Source organism: Musa acuminata, chromosome BXJ3-8 (genome assembly GCF_036884655.1).
Source record: "Musa acuminata AAA Group cultivar baxijiao chromosome BXJ3-8, Cavendish_Baxijiao_AAA, whole genome shotgun sequence".
Lineage (NCBI taxonomy): Eukaryota > Viridiplantae > Streptophyta > Magnoliopsida > Zingiberales > Musaceae > Musa > Musa acuminata.
In genome coordinates, this window is record NC_088356.1 from 12785045 (window position 1) to 12809736 (window position 24692).

The 24692-nt window shown below is 43.0% G+C and overlaps 3 protein-coding genes across 8 annotated transcripts; all 3 read right to left on the reverse strand.

Annotated features, from left to right (window-relative positions):
- Positions 1–4568: 4568 nt before the first annotated feature.
- Positions 4569–7639, reverse strand: LOC103994577 (probable xyloglucan endotransglucosylase/hydrolase protein 30). Of its 2 annotated transcripts, none has more exons than XM_009414950.3 (4): positions 6464–7639; positions 6260–6360; positions 5448–5699; positions 4569–5350 (listed from the first exon to the last, which is right to left on the reverse strand). In XM_009414950.3, exons 1-4 carry the CDS (start codon positions 6524–6526, stop codon positions 4864–4866), a joined length of 903 nt encoding a protein of 300 aa, XP_009413225.2. In that variant the 5' UTR covers positions 6527–7639; the 3' UTR covers positions 4569–4863. The 2 variants fall into 2 exon arrangements, with proteins under 2 accessions (XP_009413225.2, XP_065019345.1); XM_065163273.1 differs by having other exon boundaries at positions 5448–5656; positions 6464–7633.
- Positions 7640–9138: 1499 nt separating this feature from the next.
- LOC103994576 (UV-B-induced protein At3g17800, chloroplastic) lies at positions 9139–15306 on the reverse strand. The gene is made up of 3 exons (XM_009414948.3): positions 15106–15306; positions 12434–12708; positions 9139–10347 (listed from the first exon to the last, which is right to left on the reverse strand). Exons 1-3 carry the CDS (start codon positions 15244–15246, stop codon positions 9555–9557), a joined length of 1209 nt encoding a protein of 402 aa, XP_009413223.2. The 5' UTR covers positions 15247–15306; the 3' UTR covers positions 9139–9554.
- A 1282-nt stretch (positions 15307–16588) lies between these two features.
- LOC135645607 (inactive poly [ADP-ribose] polymerase RCD1-like) lies at positions 16589–23099 on the reverse strand. Of its 5 annotated transcripts, XR_010498832.1 has the most exons (9): positions 22879–23099; positions 18974–20226; positions 18539–18780; positions 18363–18439; positions 17749–17928; positions 17551–17646; positions 17266–17328; positions 16790–16876; positions 16589–16709 (listed from the first exon to the last, which is right to left on the reverse strand). XR_010498832.1 is itself a non-coding variant. In XM_065164158.1 (8 exons), exons 2-7 carry the CDS (start codon positions 20071–20073, stop codon positions 17305–17307), a joined length of 1719 nt encoding a protein of 572 aa, XP_065020230.1. In that variant the 5' UTR covers positions 20074–20226; positions 22879–23099; the 3' UTR covers positions 16589–16876; positions 17266–17304. The 5 variants fall into 5 exon arrangements, 3 of the variants coding, with proteins under 3 accessions (XP_065020230.1, XP_065020229.1, XP_065020228.1); XM_065164158.1 differs by having other exon boundaries at positions 16589–16876; XM_065164157.1 differs by lacking the exon at positions 17266–17328 and having other exon boundaries at positions 22879–23098.
- Between the last annotated feature and the right edge of the window lie 1593 nt (positions 23100–24692).

The window sequence follows — 24692 nt, forward strand, 5'->3', positions numbered from 1 at the left end:
AATACTTGGTCACAGCATGTTCGCTAGTTTGCCCATCGATTGACGATATGGATTGTTCCTTCCCGATCAAGAGCACTTCCATCATGAAACGCTAAATTGGGTTCGGAGACACCCAGAGACGAAGTAGCGTGCGCGCTGTATCCATTCTTCTTCCTTTGGTGCACCGCTCGCCCATGCATCCCAATCTCATCGTGTGCGGTAACATGTTTGAGGTTTGTTTTCCATCCAAGTTATTGGTGATCGTAGAACAAGTAGCTGCGCCATGGAGTCGGAAAACTTTTAACCCACCCTGTTGTTGTCAGAGACATATTTTGGTGGAGCTTAATCTGTCCTGCCCATCCGGCATACATCGACCTGTCAAACCGTTACGCTCCAGCCCAAGCCGATGAGGAACGCCGTCGTGTTGCTCTCTCCAGTAGCTTTTTTGTGGAGTAGCTGCCTCTGCTCCCATGCTCTCTTCTCTTTGTTATGCGTGGTTCGATCAATACTTTTACTGTTTGTTCTCTAGAAAGCTAAACCATACATCGATCTGTTTGTTCTCTCTCTCTCTCTCTCTCTCTCTCTCTCTCTGCTGCGGAGGCCAACAACCTATGGAGGACGTCAAGACGTAGCAGGGAAAAAGTATAGAGCCGAGTCTCGAAGGAGAAATCGTATCTAAAATTTGGCCTTTACTGAACCTGATGTAACGCAAGAATCAGCAATTAGTTTCCTTTCGAAAAGTCACTTCTTATGCTCTTCGCAAAATGTACGGCACAAGCTGGATGAAATGCTAGCTGAAACCACACTTTCAACTAGAAACAGTCGCTCAAAGCTGCTATGTCTCTTTGTTCTACGATGTTTCTCTCGTGAGAATACCAGTGTGTGAGGGTGATACATCCCCTCCCACCGAGACAAATTATTCTGGTCAAATTCTTGGGCTCCCCTTGTGCGACAAATCTGCATCCACGACCTTTTCGGTATGAAGGGTGAACCAGCCATGGCAAGCTGATTTTTATCAGACCATTACCGGCAGAAAGAATTTATTTTCTGCATTCCTACCGGACATGAATGGTATGCTTGTGACGAGCACTGTCACATCCGCACGGTGTGCTTTACAGGACCTCACCAGGCTTGGAACCACCGGAGAGATCCATGGTAGCTTCCTGAATGCCGCTGATCGTCGCGGGGCAAGTCCAGTACTGCATGAATCGAGTGCGCCGAGCTTGCCTGCGTGCTCGGTGCAGGACCGTATGTACAGGGTACATGTTGCCACTTGCTGCCGAACCTTTGCTTCGAGTACCTCAAGTTGTACTGCTCAGCCTTCTCAGCTCCTGGTGTGGGCATCAAGTCTTCCGTGCACCGCTGCTCACTGCGTGCTGTCGCGGAATCGCATGGCGAGTAGAGAGGCTGCTGCTGATCGCCATGCTGCATGACTGGCGAATTGTGCTTCAACTCATGAAGCTCCGAGCTTGATTCCAGGTACTGCCCATCGCTAGGCTCATATTTCCATATCATGCAGTGCTTGTCACCGGACGTCAGGTGAGGCATCTGCTGGAAACTTGGTTCCGAGTCAAGATAAGGCTCAGGCTGAGGTTCCGAATTATAGCCGACTGAGTTGCTCCTTGAGCCGACGATAGGCATAGATCTAAAGCGACCATTTTGCTGCAACTCCGCAAGCCAAGCCCGGAGCTTAGGAGAGGGAATCTCCGACTGATGATGCTGTTCCTCCTCCGGTTCCGAACCAAAAATAGGTGATAGCTGCCACCCAGCTACTAGGGGGACCGGTGCTGATTCTTGCGATCGTTCCTCCTCTGAGTTCGGTGAAGACGTTGAACCCCTTGGGAGCAGCTGCCACAAGGGCAACAAGGCCTTCTCGGACAAAAACGGATATGCTCTGTGAATCTCACACTCCAGCTCGACTTGACGTTGCAATCGCTCCAAGGTCTCTTCGGCCCTTCTCTTATCTGCTTCGAACGTCGCAGCAGGATCCTTATCCCTCATGCTAATATTACCTGTCAAGGAAGCCATTGTCTCAACATCAAGCTACCTCTCCGACTATGTTTCCATCATTAGCCGGTAGTAGGAGCCGTGTGTTACGCTTAACACGCAAACAATCATCGAGCATTGCTAGACAAAAATGGTATCTATTCTAATCTTAAGACCATGAGATTTATAGGCAAGCATGAGGCCTTTCGTGAAAGCGAGTTTAACGATCAGGTGTTCAACATGGAGTTTAATCATGTATATTTCAAATTAAGAACTCTTCCATTTTGCCCAAATGCTTGGCTCTTTAATTAGTTACTTTTGTACCTATGTGTCAAATCTACAGGAGCCAATCCATTTCAAGCATTTCATGATTAAAGGCTTCCCATCGTGTACGCCATTGAAGTCGCTTAATAATCATTCCACTATGCATGTGGTGTTCGAGAGCAAAAGCGTATTTTGTAATCTCCCGATGATGATATCATTGCTTCTGCTGTTCTTATACCCTTTTTTATTTCTTTTTCGCACTCTCGATATGATGATACTAACGTGGTCAATGAAGGAGACGATGCTTTGTATACACAAGAACACGCCGCATTTCCCTTAGGTTGGTGTTTCGAATTGAGCATAAGCAGTAAGACGTAGGTTCTTTCGAACGAAATAAGATACAGCATAAGCAGTTAATGACGAGGGGAGGAGAAGGAACTCACAGCCGAGCGGCACGAAATCCCAAAGCTTCCAGGCGTCATTTGCTTTCTCCCACTGGAACACCGGTTCCTTGTACTCGACTAATGGGTCGCCGACGGCACGAACAAAACGATTCGACGATGGTATTCTCGGCAGTGACACCCTGAACGAAACAGCAAAAGGCGGATGCCAAGAACAAGAACCAAACGACGCAACCAACCAACCACGAAGCGAGGTAGCTAGCATCAAGTAGGTAGGCAACAACAGAAGAGCGACGAGGAGAGAAGCGTTCTTGGAAGGAGACGAATCGACAGGGAGATGCATGAATTGATGGCATTACCTCGATCTTTTGTGTGGCCTCGCCTTGACCTCCGCCGAAATCCACCCGCCGGGGGGTCGCTTCCTGTTCTCCTCCAAGCTTCGTCCTCTCCTCACGCCGCTCCCTCTGTAAACCTGGTGGATTCTAGATGGAGACGCAAGGGGAAATATGAGAGGGGGAGTAGCAGCAGGAGGAGAGGCCGCCATCGATGGAGTCGGGAGCCGCTGAAACATTCGAGACAGGTGGCCGCGACGGCGACGGCGAGGGAGGTACGTAGTAGAACACGGAACAGTTGTACGAGCCGCGATGCCGGTACTCTTCCTAACCGTCTCTTTTGCGGAGGTTGGTGGTTCCGGAGAGGATGTGGGCCGTCTTCATCAGGTCTGTGGCAGCGGTACTCCGTCGTCGATTTTTGATCGGCTACTAATAACACGCTATAATACGTGCATCAAAACAGTGCGGCATAAAAGTCTGGTGATGTTAAATGTTGAAGAAAGCTGCGTCTTATTTATTTCCTTGTGGAAGATTGAGCGTCCGCATTCTGTTGCTGAATGGAACGTCCCCGCTTGACCCTCTCTTTCACGCCCATCACCACAAAGACCCTGGAATCAATCCTCAGTAACCGGACCAAATAAACGTGGTTAAACTAGACAAAGGATATCGAGTGAGTGAGGATCCATGGCTCCAACCTACCCATTGTATCGATCGTGCTGCATTGCATTGCATGAATGCTCGAGTTGAAATAAAACGAATGAATTAGACGAACTTGCAGTTCTAGTATCGTCACGGTACCAGCTGCTGCTGCGACTTCATTTACTTGCACCGCTCATTCACCCACTGGATCCCGTTGTTATTACGATGATGAGTTTGGCCATGTTCTTCTCGAGGCAGCAGCAAGTCCTCCGAACAAAGAAGAGCAGAGAACCTATGCATGTGAGCAGTCACCAGGCGTCTCGCCATTCCCTCTTTTGTTCTCAACTGGCTGACAACACAGCTCATGCATCATCACAAAAATCGCACTGTCCCTCTCTCTATCTCTGTTCGGATGACATATAGCGGATATCACCATGTGATCATCTATCTATCTGCTGCTGTGGACTTTCAGAGGCATGCCACGGTCCCACCATCTCCCCTTCTCCTTCTCTGGTGGCTGGCCATGTGAGGATCACATCGTATGCTCGTCCCCATGTCACTCTGCTGCCCACAATGTTTGAATGCCAACCAACCAGGTGCAGCGCACTCCCCCCCCCCCCCCCCCCCCCCCCCGCCGTTGATGGTCAATCTATCCAACAAGCTTGCTGCAGACTGAAGCTACATCGTTTTGGGGCATTAACTCCGCGCAGTGGGTGGCCATATCGGAAAGGTGAGAGAGTTTGGTCTCAGAAGATGAAGAAGATTCACATCGCACCGAGAACTCCTCCATCGAACATCCCACCTTTCCAAGATGACGTGCTTGCTTGGCATCATAGCACCCACCACCCCCAAGAAGATCCAAACACACAACAACAAAAAACAAAGAATCATAGCAAAAACGAAGTGACTATCCATGCATGCATCTGGAAAAAGCTATCCACCGGTAATATGAAAACCAAATCCTGTATGCGCCAACCATCGCCATTTACTTATTTCCTCCAAGAAGCTCCATTAAAAGATCCAAACGTACGCCAACCACCCCATTACATAAAATCAAGCTTCTCGGGCCACCCCAAAGAATCAACGAACACTATATGTGTATTGCTGCTGTGTATACCTCTACTGCACAAACTAAAACGACCCGTGAAGAAGAGCGAAGCCATGCATCGATCCTACACACAACTTGTACGGTGCCTAGTAATAAACAGAGCCGTAAGAAAAAGAATGGAAGCATGCAGTAGTGGCCGATGTCGGCCTCGCGTTTAGGGTCTCCGGCTTTGGCGCCTGGCCCTCCGGCGGTCCCTCGGGTACTTGGTTTCGCCTGACTCGAAGAACCTGCTTTGCTCCGACGGGATGATGTCGCAGTCGGGGAAGGTGACCGGGTACCGGTTGGCGTCGTAGCAGAAGGAGTAGGTCATGTAGCGCTCGCGGAACCGGCGCATGGCGGCGCGCTTTAAGGGGGTCATTTGGGCGAAGTCGGCCGCGAGGAGATCCTCGTTGGCCTCGGCGCACCGCCGGGCGGAGTCCACCTGCTGGATCGGGTCGACGCGGCATCCGCGGAGGACGAGGTCGGAGAGCTCCGCGACGAAGGGCGCGTACTTGTAGTTGACCTTGTACCTGCCGTTGGCGGTGGCCCAGGTGGAGCCGTCCCATATGGTGGCGTAGATGGACATGGGCTTGGACGGGTAGTCGCCGCCCATGGCGTCGCTGCGGACCACCTCTCTGATAGGGGTGTCGTCGATGTAGAATCTGCAGAGCACCGTCATGATCACACCGATTAATCCACCGATGCACGAGGACGTAGGTACGCACGTAACAGGATGAAGTAGGATGGCAGGGGGCGTACATGATGTGGTCGGAGGTCCACAGAATGGAGTAGCGGTGAGCCTCGGCGGTGGGATCGAACGGGAGAAAGTAGCGCTCCTCGCGGCCTCGGCTGGTGCTGCCGTTGCCGTAGACGTTGGTCTGAATCCTCCAGTCCTTGCCTCTGATGTTGCCCAGGAACTCGAAGTCCAGCTCGTCGTGTGTCTTCTGGAACACATCTCCATTGGAAGTCTGCACCGAACATTCAGCACCACGAGACACCCGATCAATCATGCTGCAAGCTTCACCATGATCAATACAATACAATACAATACAATACAATACAATACAATACAATACAATACAATAAATAGTTCGTTTGGTGCCCTCACGATATTTATCTCCCTCTCGCTCTTTTCTATGAACACATCCATAAAAATAGTGGCATCAATCAACATGTCTGCATTCAACAACAGGGTTCGTGGACTCGGACGAAATCATCATTAAAACTCGCATATGATTTGATTCGAAAGACGTCGTCAGTAAAAGGAAGGAGACAAAAAGAAAACAAAGGAAAACCCCAACTAATTGCGCAGCCTTTGGACTTGGCACAGGGAAGAAAAAGATGCGGCAGCAATCTTTGAACCGTCGGAGGAGTCGTGCAGGTCGGTGCACAGACCAAATCTGTGCGAGTTGTGACAGCTTAGGTGTCTTTCATGTGCTTGCTACACATATTTTAAATAGCGCATTCAATTTCCTCACTACCACTTAATTCACTTCGATGGAGGTTTTTGTGGATCATTTAACTAACGCTCTTTCTAAAACGAAGTGGACTATTAGATTGCATCGACTCACGTAGAAGGCGACGACGACGCCGGCGGAGTAATCCGAGGGCAGCTTGATGGAGGCGCTGAAGAAGCCATGGTCGTAGAGATCGTTTGATATGAATCCCGATCCTAAATAACCAATAACAACAACACGCAGGCGTATGACACAATCACAAGGGAAGCGATACGTGAGCTTGAAGAAGGGGGGAAGGTCGAGAGGCACGCGGATTACCGGAGGAGCGGTCGAGGGTGAGCCGGGCGCCGCGGCCGTCTGGGGAGCGGATGAGGTTCTCATTTCCGAAGAGGTGGGAGAAGCCGTCGTCGAAGGATAAAGTCGTCAGGTTGAGCGCCGCCGCCGCCGCGGCCGTTATGCATGAGAGCATCAGGAAGACAGTCATCGCCGTGCCGGGAGTTGCCGCCGCCATTCTTTTCCGCCCCCGTTAAATCCCCCCGCTCCGAGCTCCCTTTTGGATCCCTTTGCTCCTTCCTGCTGATCTCTCTTCCTTTCCGCTTCCACCACTGCCCTGCTCCTCCTCTTTGGTTTTCGTTGTTGTGTTGGCTCTGTTGGCGTCTTCTTCTTATATAAGACAAAGCGGCAGTGCTCGAGAGGTGTTGAAAAATGCTTTGAATAAAAGGAGGTAATTAATTAGTCGATGGATCGGTGGATGGAAAGTAGAAGAATAGTCGGGGGAGAGAAGGTGATCTGGAAACCATTGTGTGTTGGCTTTCCCACACCAGTTTTGGAAGAAAGCCCCATTCTGCCACTGCTGCTCGAGTTGATTCAACGCGCTTCATTCAGAACAACTCCTCCATGCACAGCGCTGATATCTAGTGCTTTTGACCCAAAAGAGACAGCCGCGTCTCATAGCATAAGCATTGACTCAAGAACAGAGGATGGATGCTTCGGGTTGGTTAGTAATAAGGTAGAAGAAGAAGCAGGGGTGCCATGGTCACACAAACCCACACCGAGGAAGCAGACGAGAATGCCAAGCTGTGACTTGCTGGGATTCATATGTATTGTAACCACCACCACCACCGCAATAATTAGGCCTCATAATTTTCCTTTCTATATTCCATCCAATCATGTAGCATCGGCAATATAAAAAAGAAGAAGAAGAAGATAAAATGGAAAACAAATTATGATGAGCGAGAGACGAGTTTAGTGCGGGAGGGCCTTTGTCAGTGTGGGAGAGACATGGTGAAGACGTGGGTGTGAACCTTGAGGATGGATCCAAGACTAGTTTGAGAGCGGATGGATCGGAAAACTCGAGTCACATGCGATCGACAGAATCGCTCGATGTCACCGAAGAACATGTGATTGATTGCAAGTGTGTCTGCTGCTTCAGTGTTTTTTTTCTTTTTGTAATCTACTTGTCGTCCCACAGGCTTTGACGACTGATCACAAGTGATCTTCCCCTTCTCCCCCGTCCCCCCCACCTACCGAAACGTTTAGTCGTTCAAATCGTCCGTCGGGATGCTTCTGATGGTGTGACGAACGAACATCAGGACAAAAGCAAAGTGACATACGAAGAAGAAGAAGAAGAAGAAGAAGAAGAAGAATTAAATGGATAGCGGAAACAAGTTGTTGGGTTCACACCGGATGCCTTTGATGGATGGGGTTGCGCCAGCTCTCTCACCCGAGTTCACGGGAATCCACCCGCTGCTTGATGGCAGGTGGGTGGGTGATCCACAAGGACATGCTCCCTCCTCATCGGCTGAAGCGACGGATGTTGATATCGTTCATGTGCATGCCATAGACAGTCTTGTGACCAATTGGAGATTTGAAAAAGAAAAGAAGAAGAAGAAGAAGAAGAAGAAGAAGAACAAGAAGAAGAAGAAGAAGATAATCCGACAAAGCTGATGACCGGTGGAGTTGACCCGAGTGAGATGCCATCCACGCGTATCTCAGCAGCGACTGGCTTCTTCTGCCCACATGGACATTCATTCCCCACCAGCCAGAGTGGATGATGGATGGAAGAAAGTCTTTTAAAGAGTTTGGTATATAGCTCACCCCCACCACATGCAGCCGCTGTCCCTCTCCACATGCGACGGCTGGCCGGAGGAGACGACTCCAACCCCAGCCAGCAGCTTTCCAAGCAAAATGCCGGCGGGAAGGGAGCGTAAACGCTGCATCGCGTTTGTTTGTTTGCCTGTTGTTGTGGGCTCACGGGAATCTCTCGAATGCTGTCTGTCTTCGAAAACAATATTTACTTTTTTTTTTCTTTTTGTACAGTCAAATAAGAGATTTGAATGAATATCTTAAAATGATTTTAGATCAAATCATAAGATCTTTTTGAATTTTTTTAAAAAAAAATTATATTAGCAATCTCTAAATGTTGAAATGGCTAGTAAATAAAAAAATTTCAATATAAAGATACGATTTGAAATATATATATCAAATATCAAAAATTCCAAACGCACTCAAAGACCACTGTGACTTTTGACTAAAAGAAAGGTTTAGGGTGGTTGGCGGAGTGACCTAACCCACGATAATGCTTTCCCGTTTTCTAAGGTACACCATATAATACACATTTGTCATAGCTGATTGGGGTTCAACTTCGGACCAAAGTTGGTTGGTTGCGGGTCAGCATTCCATCATCTTGGATGAGTCTAATTATCAGGGTGGTCTGGCCCCCACACACAAGCGTACTTGGGGTCCACCTTGAACAAGTGTCATTCATTCTTAATCAAATCATAACAAAAGACGACCAAAGGATGATAGATAGATACGTATTATGTATGTCCGGCCTCTCACACACTATGGTTCAAATTAAGCACAAGCACACTGGAAAACCATGTCGATGAAAACTGAACCAAGTACGACTCTCCACACGTTCCTTCACGGTGCCACAAAGCATCTCCCAAGTATGATACTTCACACATTCCCTCGGGGTGCCAGAAACCATGTAAATGAAATACTCGTTTTATCTTTGGCACTTTACAGCAGAAAAGATATATGTATCATCGATTAACAACAACAACAACAACAATAACAAAGCCAGATGACCAGAAATACTTCGGCATCATCGTTACATCACTAATACTCTTCCTTCCTTTGTAAGTTCAATATCATCATTATGTCATCATAAGACCGACCATCCTCATCTGCTCGAGTCCACTATGATCAGAACTTATACGAGAGCATGATGACGAGTGGAGAAAGTATATCGGGAATGCCAGAGTCATCATTTTCACCTTTTCCAGTAAGAGTAGCTCTATCGACCAAAGCTCTCTCACAATTGCACTCAAATATAACAGGTTGGCATGACCCACAACATTCGGCGGCGGCGATCGCTCAAAATGATGACCAGTTCAAAGTACATTCAACTTGACAGAAAGTGGAACTTCGATTCCACATAGCCCTCGGCTTCCCACAGAAAGGTCCCAAATGCAACTGCCTCCAAGACTAACATTGTCAGGCCAGAGAAAGTTATTCCCACAACTTCATCATTTGGAGTTTCCAGAGACCCATCATCTGCTATCCTTATGTCTGGCCTCCCAAACAGGGCCTGCGTCTGCTTCTCAATCAATGAAATAGATTCCTTAGACCTTATGGTTGCATATCTCTGCAATGTCTCCGCATCCAAGTACATGACATAGGACCTCAATCTATAAGGCTTTGTCTCATCACCATCAAAGTCATCATCATCTGATGAAATCTGCACCATAGACTCCAAGTCCCATAGTGGGTTAGGCTTCAATTCGTCAAATATTCTCTGACCCCTGGGCTTCGTCGGAAGGGTCTTCATAGTCCTTTCAAGTTGGTATCTTTCATCTACTCTTTTGAGGAAATATCCGTACATGATAGAGGCTGCATAAAGCTTCCCGAGTTTAAGTTTGCTAATTTGGGCGACAGTATTCAGTGGGCCACCCACTCTTTCTCCGAGAATAAGGGTTAAATGGCTCTGTATCATCTCCAGAGCATCAGGAGAGTGCATGCTTTCCAATTTATGTTCTTGATTGGGCCATGAGTCCACCCGATATGTAGGATCCGTGGATGCAGTTACCGTGGGGATCATATCGATTTCCTTCTCCATGAATTTTTGTACAATCAAGCAGTAGATAATCTCCTCTAAAGCCTTATGCCTCTCTTTTTCTTTGACTTCTGCAATTCTCCTGGATGTTATCATGAGCTAGCTCAGTTTTAAGATATACTGAAACAAAATACATGCAACAAAAGAAGAATCTGTAAAAATAATGTTTCTTTTAACAGATTAACAAAAACTCTTGCTAGAAAGTCGATCGTTTATCCATAAAGCCCAATCGAAATCTTCCTGTCATGTAGCTAATCCTGCATACTTCAATCTGTTTGGTTTTGTCCTTGTTGTCATTTTTCTTTCATCCCCCTTCTTTTGTTCATTGTTCATGGTTTTCGTGTTGGTGATAGGCCACTAACAAGTAGCATTACAAAGTTCATAGTTTCTTCTGAGATTTGCATTGAGATATATCACTTGAAAACCATGGACGTCAAAAAATATGCAAATGAATAGATAAGCAGAAGCTCAAACTCGTGTAGGAACCAAGAGGAGCAGCATCAACTTTCAACATGGAATTTTTAGAAATACTAAATGACACCTCTGAAACTTAAACACAGAGGAGCATGACAACTGACTGAAGATCTAAGGAAATCCTGTTTAAACTTGCTGCATGGTTGCATTCAGAAAAGGAAATCTAGAATGATCTTGTAACTTACAAGCAATCAAGGTTTTGCTGCTTATGTAGCTAATCAGTACCACTGTTCTACATTCCATTTTCAAACAATATGCCATAAAATGCTTTTTCATTGAATTACCAAAAGAAAATTGAAAGACTTATGAGACTGCAACACACACGGGATTAATAATAAACATATTTACTAAGTACCTATCATATTTGTAGATTATATGTATGTGGTTGGTTTGTAAGGGTTCTTCCAGAGGGTTTTCCGCAGCTTTATGTGCTTATCGAAACACATCAGGGCAAAACTAGAGGCATCAGCTAAAGATAATTGTAAGGTCGAAGGTAAACAGGATATTGGCACAAACCTGTTTGAGTCCATTTGTCTTCCAACGTACACTCAAATGAGTGATTAACTAGGTATGAGGCTAAATTTATGAAAATAATTGCTTTGACAACCACAACTGGCAATGAATCTATATGGATGTACAAATCTACATATATTCATGGATAATCATATTATTCATCCAAAACAAATTGTTCCAAAGAGATCATTAGAATATAAACATCCAAGGAGATATGAAACAATTCTTCATAAAAATATAAGTCAAAAAGTAGATATTGCAGTGAGATTTTTATGAATGTATACATTGCGTAGATAATATAAGACAAAATGATCTGTTAAGAATATATAATCTATAGTTTAGGAAAAATTTTAAAAAGAGACATCCTGCGTAGTTAAGGCAGGAAAAACAAACTGACACAAAAGAGATATTATAAGTAGATAATTAAAGACACTTATTATAAGTAAATTATAATTAAAATAATACCAGGATATTTGGATATCTAGATCCAGATCAGGATATAGACACATCTTGTGTATTCATTTCTATCCAGCTTTTTCTGTTTCTGCAGTTTCATAAGGATTTATTTGTTTGTACAAGTGCATTCAGACATGTCAGGAATCCAAAACCCTCACCTGACCACATTTTCAGTTTTCCATTTCTTATTTATTTTTCTTCTCAGGTAACTTGCATATTAATCCAGATGAACAGGGACTGCACATGTAAGAAGTGTTCTATATTCTATTGCCAAAATAATGGACATCCAAGTGCCATGGACAAAGCATCTGATATCTTATTTCAAAAAAAGCTTCTAAGTTTTGAATTGAAAAACTTTATTACAAATTATAAGTGTTTGGTAGTTGATGTGTGGATTGCATTATAATGAACCAGAAATTCTAAGAATTGATAATATTTTTTTCCATTTTTTCTCATCAAAAATATTTTGTGAGATATAACATCATAGGACACAATAGGATAAATTACACATGAAATGGACTCTAAGAGGGAATAGCAAAGCGAAATAACATCATAGCTGCTGAAGCACACATCGACTGATCTTTTGATGCACAAAAACGAGAATGCCTCATGACTACTTATCTACGAATACTTCTAGTAGAGGTCTAAACATGAAAAACAAGCAACAGAAGTTAATCCTAGAAATTTGAAACTTGAGCAGATAAATATATAACTCCTTTGTAAACCTGTAAAGGGGGAGGTCTTGAGAAGCTACTGGAGTTTTTGCATTCTCAGCATCAATGTCAGAGTGAAGCCTCTCAAGCTGCTGATCTATCGCAGCTGGGAGCAGATGAGGGTGGGTTTGCATTATTTGTGACAGAAGCTGACCAGTTGGAGATTCAAATTGAAGTGGGGCAATCGGTGTTTGGCCATCACTAGAATTTCCCAGTGCTCTCACTTGTAAGATTCTTGTTCGGTGATTTTCTAATCGGATACCAATCTTGGGCCAACCAATAGAACTCTGGAAAACGTAACAACACAGTACAGTAATAAGAACATCAATGCTTTCACTCAAATAATCAACACTAAATGTTTCTGAAAAAAAAAAGATATAATAACTGGGATAAATTTATGAAGCCCAAACCTTTCATTTATAAAATCAGAGAGGCATGTAAAGGACGATGGTTAAAAAAAGGAAGATGTTACAAAGCCAAATCCCTGCAGGATAGGCCCTCCATGCAAAATGTTCCATCCATCATCAGTATCAGAGAACCTAAAAACAGATTCCCTGTGCTTCTGCCACTAAAATGCATCACAACAAAAATTCCCATAGTCTTTTTCCTGTCTATGTTCGTAAAATGATGTAGCCTAACTTATAAAGATACCATATCATTTTTAAGTCTCAGTGAAATTAAAGTTCAAACAATGTTGTTCACAGACTCACTTTTACTATACAATCTATGATGCACCAAGGAAAAGCATCAAGAATTAAAATTTGACTTTGCAACAGAAATTTAAAGCTATTCTCTTTGGCACATTGGAAAATGATACTTCCATCATATGGGCTTCTATTGCTGATCCCTGAGACACTTGGGCCAATTTACCCTTTCCACTTTGTATACGTACAAAATTCAAAGTCAAATGACTAGATTGCTTAATATGTACATCTTTTTCAAATAATTACTGGAAATATGAAAATCTTCAAAGTAATGGTAGGCTTCATTGAACTCTAAAAGTTGTTGACGTTGTTCCTCACTCGTTTAAACAGAGCCAAGTAAACTTGTCTAGAATAGCAACACTAGCAATACAGTGTCATCTAGACCTTTCTGTACCAGAGAAAGTACCAGGATTATTATCCAAGGCTTATAAATTGCAACTAGCAAACGAGTTGCTATATACGCTCTTCCTGTTCAATAAAGCTGCAGTGATCAGACAATTCGTATTGCTATGCTTTTACCATTGGGATTTTTCAAGAATATGAATATAGAACAACTGGGAGAAAAAAGGACAATAAAAATTTTGTGACGCTTCCACACAGGAATATAATATATTGAGGTTAAGTATAAAATGCTAAATCTAAATTTCAATTCAAATATTAGATAAACCTAAGAAATATAAAACACATAAGAAAAGCTTATGGATTGGAAGTTAATACAATAATTGAGCAAAAATATAGTGCAAAGCACACCATTCTCTGCATGTTATGGAATTATGGAGGATTAGCATCTTCTGATAAGAATTTCAGCTCACAGATCAGCAACCCTTATAGGTATATTAGATAATTCCAACATTGTTTGGAAATTCTGTGTCATATCATATATTATAAGGGCCTTGTCAAGCACTGACTTCCTTTCATATAAAAAGGACGATAGGTTGCAAGGAAAATAAAAGGAGACATTCCAGTAGATGATGACACGATGGTCACGTTACAATGCACCAGTGACCTTCCAGTCCTAGCAATTTTGGGATGCAAAAAAGGAGTAATGGAACATAGGGATGACCTCATTCATCATGCTCAATCTTTCTTCTGTCACAATTTTTGCAAGCCTCATTCTTATATGTTTGTGAATCATTTAGACAACTTATCAAGGGTTGGGCAACCAAACATATTGAATTTCAAAACAAAAAAATTTCAATAACGCTCGTGAGTTCCTGAAATTTTGATTGGTCACCATCTAAATGTTCCATAGATCTAACCAACCAGCCTTCAAGCTCGATTTGCAGAGGCCCCTCTTCGAGTAGAACTTCTTGACAACAAATTTAAGTCCAACCCTTGTGGAGTTTAAATCATATTTAAACATTAACAGACCTAAGAACCTGCGCTTAAAGTAAGGTTTGCATCACTGTCGTCCATAGATAGTACATAAAACAGAGAGAACTGTGTTATACCACATATCAGATTAAACGAAGCCACGTAGCAATCAGCATGTTTAAAATTCTTGGTCGGAATCAGAGTCGTCCGTCGACACCAATTCTTTCTCGCAACAAATACTTAAAGAAATGTGAAACACCATCTAAATCACTCGAACGATTACACCTCGCGCTTACTTACATCAAGGGTATATAATTTTCAAGAAATTTACCAGAAAAAAAAACAAACAAACAAACAACATATATAAGATTGTTGATTTTTCGAGGGTTCATCGATCACCAGAACGTTCTTACACGGAATGGGCAACCAAACCAACCGAAAAACATAGCCGGTGAACACTTGAGCCAAAATCGACCCCGGAAGAAGCCAAGATTCAGCTCCGAGTTGCTTCCACTGAGCTAAATGCGTAAATAATTGGAGACGGCGGACTCGATACGAGTTCGTCCAACAATAATCGAGATACTCATCCTAGTTCTCGATAAACCAGGGGGGAAGTCGAGAAGGTCAAAAAAGAAAAGGAAGGGCATGGAGATGGGTGCGGTTTACCTTGGCGGAGAAGGAGGGCCTCAAGTCGGGGTGGCAGAAAGAGGAGGCGAGGTGTCTGAAGTCCGCCGCTGGCGCCCTGAATCCGGCGGCGGCCGGCTGGAGAAGCACCGCACTGTCCGCTGCGACGCCCCAACTCCGCATTCTTTTCCTCCGATTATTTTTCGCTCACGTTTCGCCGATTTGGGGGTTAGAAATGCCCGAGGAATATATATATGTATATATATATATATACATATATACATATATATATTAGATCGAAATAGAGATCAGCACGATAAAAAAGTTGTTTCTGAAATGTTTTCCCTTGGAGTATGTTTTTTCCAAAAGAAAATAATCGATCAAATAAGTGGCATCTCTTCCATTTGGGTTTGGACGGAATAATAATGATTAATTTTATGTAAATAGTCGTACAAATGACGAATATTTAAATACTCCATGTGAAGCATGAATACTAACATCATCTCGACATCTTAATCAGATTAACGCTTTATCTGTGATGCATAGTCTGTTCTTCGTTTCCCAGTAGCCACGAATGGTTGCGTCAAATTATATGCCTTGTCATAGCATAGTCAACATGACTACACTCTCCTCGGGTGCGTGCCTAAAACCACAAATTCCGAGGGACTCGAAGACTTCTTATCAACACATCTCTGTCCCTTGAGATGTATATAGAACCATCAACCTTCCGGATTCATAGGTCACCCTCAAACCCCCTTTCTCCGCGGCCTCCTGTTGATCTCTCGACAAGTGGTATCACGAGCCTGCAGGCCTTTGAACCTGAGGTTACTCGACTGACGTGACTAAATGGCTTCTATCAAAAAGACCCTGGCATGCTTTCGTGCCCTCTTACAAGAGAAGAGGGGAGGGGAGAGTCACACCGGAAGAGAGAGAGAGAGAGAGGGGAGAGCATTGACACTAAAAATGACAGGCAACTCGATTGCTCCATGATCGGCAGTGCACGAGACCGCGAGGCGTAGGTACACCGGACGAGATAGCTGCGGCTTCGCATCCTACGACGGCCATCCGACCACCTCCCTTCTCCTCGTGCACAAATAAATACACACTTATATCTTCTGCTGCTCTTTTTTACCTTTTTGTTTCCACACGTAAACATGATCCCCTGTGATCAATCGTAAGTAGATTGGGGTGAAATGCTGGTCAACCTATCACCACTCGCAGCGTGCACCGAATCATTTGATGCCTGAAGTTTCATTTATATTCATCTCCGACAATGTGTGTTCATCTTTTCCTGCCGCCACCACAATCTCCGGAGAGGAGCATCGCCTCTGACTCCGTAAGTTGAAGCCTCCATGGCACATGGACGGATGCAGCTTTCCATGCGTGGCGTTTCCAAGAACACGCCCATCCCAGCGCTGCTCGCTTCCAGATAACACAGCCCCATGTCTATTTATCAAAGTACCATGCATCCTAAGCTCTCCTTGCTCGGTCGGCTAGATCAGTCAGGAGCAGCAGAAAGCAGAGCTTCCTCATGGTCACATTTGATTGCAAAGAAAAGCAAGTCCCACCCACTTTACAAGTACACCAGCAAAACAAAAAAGCAATCCGCAGTAGCGTACCAACAGTCGGCATTGTTCTACATTAACCTAATACCACATCTTCAGTAGTTTATCCACTGCCTACAAGAATTAGCAGAGTACGGATGTAAGAGAACCATCATACTTACTTCAAACTTAACCTCGCCATGTCAAGACTCGTGTGGCAAGTTGTGAGACCAGCATTTTGGGGGCTCTCGTCTAGCCATGGGGGGTAACTGCAAATTAAGGGCAAAAAGGTAAGGCACTTTTTATGTTTTATGCAAGTCACTGCCAACTAGCAACTCATGCTTCACTTGTCACTTCAACTGAACTCTAGCAAATACAAGTCTTTGTGCAGGCAACAAAGTCGATCAAAGAAAGAACAGTGATGACATAATTAGAATCGAAATGAACAAAAGAATTAACTGAACCCAACATAGTTAAGTTTTGTTCGGTCACAGAAGCATAGCGGCAATCAAAAACCGAAATACGTAAAGTATGTGGCAAAAACAAAACAAAAGGTATTCATGAGCACAGCATTTGATGTCAAGCATTGTTTCGACTTGCATGAGAGAATTCATCAGTATTTTCTACAAAAACAAGAAGCAACAAACTAAGAACCAACCTGTGGATGCAGGTAGAAAGATGCTGACAACCATGGTTGCTATTCAAGTTTTAACAGAACTCTCTGAGCTAGCCAAAGACCCAAGTTACGAACTGGGACGAAATGGTGTACATAGCAAACAAGACGGCAAGTAAAAACTTCAAACCTAAATTCGTTCAATATTTGCATTACAGAATTCAATATTTTCTATTTGCAGCTTCCCTATAAACTAAAATCTCCATTCTGCCTCGAGCACATATCTGGTAGCATTTGCAGCATTTTAACAAAAGATCAAGAAGATCTAACCTTGTGTTGCAGCCTCATTATAGTAGAGACCAATAGTTTGTCTCCAATTATCTGCCTTAACTTCTTCACCAGGTCAATCCGGCTTATCTTTCCCTTCTGGCAAAACGAAAATAAAAAATATATATATACATATATATAGTCAGGAACAGAGTGGCTCAAAAGAGAAAACAACATGACTTGTCAATAAATCTTTAGGACCTTAAATTCATCATATTGAGTGTGAACCAAGTCCATGTCCTCCGGAGGCACTTTAGTTGAAATTGCTGCAAATAACATTGAAAACGGCATCCACGGTGAGGTTGGAATTCTTGGCATCGTTCTGGACACAGGAGCCTGAGCTTTATTTCCAAAGGCCAGAGATGGCTGAAAAGCCTTATCCTAAAGTATCAAATAATAATAATAATAATAGTTAAGAATCCAAAAAACACACAATGGCAAAGGGCAAAAAATCACCTTAGATGCACATAATAGATTGCAATAGAAAATATAAGATCTGTGAATCACTGCCAATGAAGCTTATATATAAACTTATAAGATATTAAATTAGTTCAAACTTCCACATAATCAGATGTAATAGAAGATAAAGTTCTAGAATCAATTACATGGTCTAGAGAGACACACCAAACCGCTTTTCTCTGTTTGTCATTTTCACCACAATAGAAAAACCTCTCAACAGATGAGGTAAATAGATAATTGATCAAAAAGCAAACTACTTTTGAAAAACCTCATGGATTTTTACAACCCGAGCCTTGTTTTCTAGTTCAGCAATCCTATAAAATATGAAAGGAATCAGAAATTTGCAACACACACACCTGTAATAAGCTGTGAGGTGAACCAGAATTTGTGAGGGCAGATACATTAGATTTACTTTCTTTCCCAACCAGCCATTCTGCAGTCACATCAATATACACACTTTTCAAAAATTTTATATATAACTGTAAAAAAGTAATCCATGGATGTTGACTAAATAATACTACAACTACATTACCTTTAAGTTTGGAGGTCACCTTAAAAGTCACTATGTATTCTGCATATATATGGGTATACATATTCATATCCCATATAATATAATGAGTTGGCTTTTGAAGATCATCTACACCAGTGTCAAAGTTCTCATTACTAGGTTGACACTGGTTAGACCCAGGGTAAATGAGTTCCGCGTTTCCCATTATAATGCGGCACAACATTAGGTGTATGACACCATTTTCGTCAACATCAGAATAACTAGCACTGTAGATAACATGTGCAAACAAGTCATAGTTTTTCATAATGGACTGTTAGCTTAAAAAAAAAAGAAGCAAAAAAATAACTGGCAGGAGCCACTAATTCAGATAGAAAACTGTTGGCAGCCTTCGCCAAAAAGAGATTAAAGTACTCCAATATGCACAAACATGAAAAACCTAGTATCAAAAGCAGGCCTCACCAGATTTTAGAACAATTTGCAGGGGCGAGATGAATGCCATTGCCATAAAGGCATTTCTGCTCAGGTCTTGTCAGAGTCCCATGCAACATCATCCCTTCCACTGCATCCTTTGATGAAGCAAGCCATGCGTAACGGACATTTGCATTGCCACGCACCTTTTTAGCAATTTCGACCTGCTCTTGGAAAAGGTTAAAACGAACTTGACCTAAATCATTTCTCAATGGGGTCCTAAGGATTCCAAGAATGTCTTTTGCATCAATGAGTTTGCCCAACCCTTGAAGTAACATTTCCTGCACAGCTCTATTAACTTGGCAACCACTTGCAGGTGCTTGACAAATTCTAGAAGCAGGGACATTAGAAGGTAATGCAGAACCTGACTCATTTTCTCCAACTGCTTCATTGACTTCAACATAAATATTACAATCACTAGCAGAATTCTTTTCACTCTTGACCCTCTTGACATTAGACATAGCCTCATCATCAGGTCGTGAACTTGAGCTTTCAGCTGCACTAATGGAAATCTCAAAATGGTCATTTGTTTCATGTTTCCTATTTGCATCAGGATTCATGTAGACCTGAATATCATTGTCAGAGTGATGGTATCTATGCAATACATAACATTCAGGACGTAATTCTGGAAAGAAGCATTTTCCATGATCATCAATCCAAGCTATTGGCTTCACCAAACCTGTTTCCAAGACTATACAAATCATGTAAATGTAGTCTAACAACAATTGCTGATTTCGAAAACCTGCCTCAGTAATCGCTTTCTTTGACCGAAAATCTTCCTGAACCAAACTCACAATATTCTCAGGAAAATCTTTCCATTCACCATTCTCATATGCCAGCACACGTTTTGGCAACCCACTTTTTGTGAAGTTGTAATAATTCTTGAGAATATGAGTCTCTGGATGGCAGCCTAAGTTAGTTTTACAGCCTTTTGTGATGGAAACCCTTCGAGAGGATTGGCCTGGAATAAGATGATCACCACATCCTACCAGGCCTTGGCCAACATCAGTGAAGTATAAGGCAGGATCTCTTTTCCTCTTGAGATCATGTTTTTCACCTTTATCCAATGCCTTTACGTTCATCTGTTCCATTTTTACTCACGATGATAACTGCAAACCACTGACTAATTCTCTCTGATTTACTTGTCTCCACGAAGCATGCCTACTAACTTACAGTATTTACAAATACTCATGGTAGAATAGCCAGAAAAATTCATGTCAGGGAAGTCTGCGATCAAGGATACCCTGATACAGTATACACAATATTTAAGATGCTCCTACTGAGTTTCTTAATATAATTCTTATTATAAAATGAAAACAAATCTGGAAAGATACTAAAAGCTTCATCAAAAGTATCAAAAGAATTGTTACATCCCAGTAGCAAAAACCAAACTAGACCAAGCAAAGCAAGAAAAATAAAAGAAAAGGAACAGTTATGACACCACCCTGCACATGAAAAAAAAAAAAGACCTTATGTAAATAGGTCATATTAGAGAATAAACATTTAACCTAGATTAGAGCGCGACAAAGAAAAAACGAAACATTACTCACTATATAAAATGGACCACAAAACCCCCAAGTTTATACGATAAGAATCCAATCCCCTAAGAAGCTATATCTATAGCTCAGACAAGTGGTCAATTTCCATGATTTTCGTGATAGTGTAACTTTATACCATATGAGAGTCGTTAGGCCTATGCATCTATTTAAAATTCATTTGTAGACCAGGAGATCATGAAAAACTTGAAATTTAATTCTGCAAGCATCCCAAACATAAATTCAAAAAATTCCACAATTGGTATTTATAAAAAAAAAATTATCAAGGAGAGGAAGGAGACATGCCAAATGTTTTCATTGAATAAGGTAAATTCAAAAAGATGGTGGATAACATCAAGAAACACAACTGAAACAAATTAGTACCCGGCCCTACAACAACCACAGCAAGAAAACTTTGACAGGAACACAAAGCAGCATTCACATGACAAAATAAAATGTTTAAAGAATTAACTAACTGGAGTGATTTTTGTTACCATGTTGCATTTCCATCAATAAAATTTACTTCGTTAATGAGGTGATTTATAGTTTTGAACACTTGCAAGGTTACACTGAGCCTTCTTTAAGTTTATCTTGAGATTTTTTTTCCTAAATAGGATTTGGCAGAACAACAAGATCTCCAAATGAAAAGCTTCTTCCATGCAAGTATTTAACTCGCTTAGGGTGAAAACAACATATGAACTCTTGAAAGGTGTATTATGTTACTGAGACGATTTAAATAGAATTGGTTACAAGTCTCGAGTCATCCAGGAAGCTGACCTGGTTTGTCTGGTATCCAACAAAAGCAAAGAGAAGACCTATTATATGGTTAAGAACAAAGCCAGTACAATCTAGATAAATACTCACTGTTGAAAAGATATAAGCTAAGCACAATGAAAGCTTTTGACTTCTTCCATTGGTAAAAAAGCATTCTGGTGCCAGTATGAACCAACATTCCCAGAGCCAAAAGGGTTAACTACAGGTAGGATAACCACTGAGAAAAATTGCAACCAACCAGAGGCCATGTCAATCTGATTGTTGGCATGGCAAGCAACAAGGAGCAGCTTTTGGTTTGTCTGTCTAGCTAGAATCTAGGCAACAAAATTAGACACCTCAGAATTTGCACCAATAAATCAAGAGAACCAGTAAAGATAGAGATCAGTCTGAAAGAAGACAAACAGAGGTCAAGCTGAAAGATCTGTACACTCTCTTTCATTGCTGCCCTGTATCCTCCATAACTGATCTCCAAAACATCCTGAACATCTTGCAATCATTAACGAACAATGGTGTAAAGTTGAATATTCCACATTTAACTTTAAAAAGGGTGGCTTCAAAATTCCCGTTGGTGCCAATCCATGTCAGGCTGCTGCATACATTAAAATACTTTGGCTTGCTGCAGTTCTTAAATCCAGAGATATTTGTTGAGAACAAAAATCACTCCAACAAATCCTTGATTATACTTTGCAATCTTAACAGTCACAAGCAAATGGATCTGCTATATTCTTTTTGTACCAAATATTATACACCAACCACTAAATCATTGCTACAATTGTCGGGATAAAAGACCATCAAAGAAGCATCGTAAGAGGCAATCCGATACACAACACGAACAACCTGTCAAGCATCTAAAATTCGTGCACGCAAGCAGATGCCTCAAGATAACAATAATTAGCTGAATATCGTTTACAACAAATATAAAATACCGAAAAAACATGCAAAGTTTTTTTTTTTGGTAGATAAAAAATTCCAACTTCAAACACAAATAAACCATACGTTACTAAGGGTTTAAGTTTTTTCTGCAGAAAATCAAGCAGCAAATATTTTTTTAAAAAGAAAAGCAAAGTTAACTGAAATCGTTAATCGTTTTCCACGGATGGATAGCAAAAATTAGACGTGGAACAAACTCCAGCAGCACCAGCAACATCGACCGAACAACAACAAACACGAAAACGCAATACAAATTTCAGGCAATCTCAGAGCAGCAGGTAATCAATGATGAACCACGTGAAGTTCACAAGAAAATTGACCCTCTCGTTCAACATGCGTCATGATTATGGAAAAGATACCATCAAACATTATCAGATCGCTCGATTCCAACACGATCCTCGATAAAGACTACGGCTTCTCTTCGAGAACGGCATACCGAGTAAAATAAGAACCATAACCCATACCCAAAACCAATTCAACACATAAAAGAACCCGGATCAACTGAAAACACGCATAACTACGAACAAATCGAGGAATCAAGTCAAATAAAACGCCGATCGGATTCGAGACACATCAAAATCAAAGCTGAATCCCACGAAAAACAGGGGCCAAACCTCGGGAACGGAGGTCTAGAGGCGAGATGCAGAGGATCGATACCTAAAGAGGTAAAGGTTGTCAATTAGGTGATGCGTCTCCGATCGAAGGCCTCTGTCTCTCTCATCCGATCTCCGTGTTCGGGGGCGGCGGTTTTTGGACCCCTAGATTTGGGAGAGCGAGAAACGAAGAGCAAGCAACAAGGGCGTCACGCCGGGGCAGAGGCGGACTACAAATAGCGGAGGACAGTCGGCGGTCCGCCCCGCTTTCTTGCGAAAAACGAAGATGACGAAGAGTCACCGACATACCTCGATCCGACGGACGACCACCAAGTTTAAACGTCGAATCGACTGTGATCGAACGTGAACCGTTGATCAGATTCGATATTTTGAGGGACGAGGGGATCGATCCAGGGCGCATTGGTGTCGACTGAGGTACTAACCGCTCCAGAAACGGACACGTGGCGAGCCTGTGCGTAAGGGTTGACCCACGGGAAAGGAAACAGGAGCGAATGGTTTGGTAAGTTGGATCAAAGACTACACAGGGCCACAAATCGATTTGGGGGTGGAGGTGATCGATTGTTGCAAGTCCTCTTTAACTACGTGGCTTAAGCGGACTTGGCTTGCCGGTGAGTGTGGCCCACGCAGCGAGTGTACCAAAGAAATCGGAGATAGATTTGGGTAGAGGTTAAATTTGCTTTCCATTAATGAGCGGTTAAAGGTCCCACAATAAAGGAAAAAGATAATTATTGAAACTTGCAATGTGAACTACTTCTCCGAAGACCAGACAATATTATAAATATACGCCTACTTGTCGACCACGCGGGGCTTCCGTCGGTCAAGCAATCACATATGTTCCCACAGTATCTCTCTCGCTCTTTCTCTCTCTCTCTCTTCTCTTCTCTAGTCGAGGAAAAAGAAACGATAAGCTTTATGTAAATAATATAATATACGTAAGCTAAATCTTGATATTGGATATCAAATTATCAAAATATTCACAGCCGTAGGACAAAAAAAAAAAGCAGACAAAGAACTGTTATCGGGAGTCTCCAATTCAAGACATACCAAACGATGGTTACCTTCCACCCAAGGACATCAAGGAAGAAGACAACGAACCAGTATTCAATCCAATCCAATCCCCAGCGCTCATGTGCCTCCGTTCGAAGACGGAAACGCAAAATCAGTGCGGCTCGAGCTTATCCGCCTCCGTTCGGCGGCGCACGACCGCCACACGTCTCCGCCCATCAAAAGTCCCGTGTGCGTCCAGCGTTTGGGTCCCTCGTGCGAAGGCTGGAGGGCGGCCTCCCTGACGTGCAGAGCTGGGACCCACCTCATCCGTCTCCACGCGCGTGTTCCGACGATGAAGGGCAGTATGTTGTTCCCGCGAACCGACTCCTTGTTTCACCGCAACGTCGGAGCTCAAAGAAGAGATGTGAGCGAGTTCTCGTTTGGTTTTTCGGCTGTAGAGAAATGGACTTGCGGACTAACGTCGACTCGAGCGGCAGCAGCATTTCTGCAAATGGTGGTTTTTGCCGCGCGCGCATTCGATGGGGAACCTGTCGTCGTCGTCAAACAAACCAATCGGGGTGGGTCGGCACAAGAATATTTTTGTGATGCTCGGAATCTAAAAAACAGCTCTTGGTTTGAGAGAAATAGGATCGAGCGATGTTTTTTACATGATGGACAGAAGAAAGAGGTAGGTGAACTTCAGTTTGGGTGGAGGGACACCTCGCTCACATCTCAGAGCTGCTGGCTGCTGCCACCGGAAAATTTAATTTGTTTTGTTTGTTTTAGGTTGCGGAATCCAAGGGAGGGAGGGAGAGAGGGGGGGGGGGAGATATCCCTGACAAGCCACCTCTTTCCAATCAACTCCCCTTG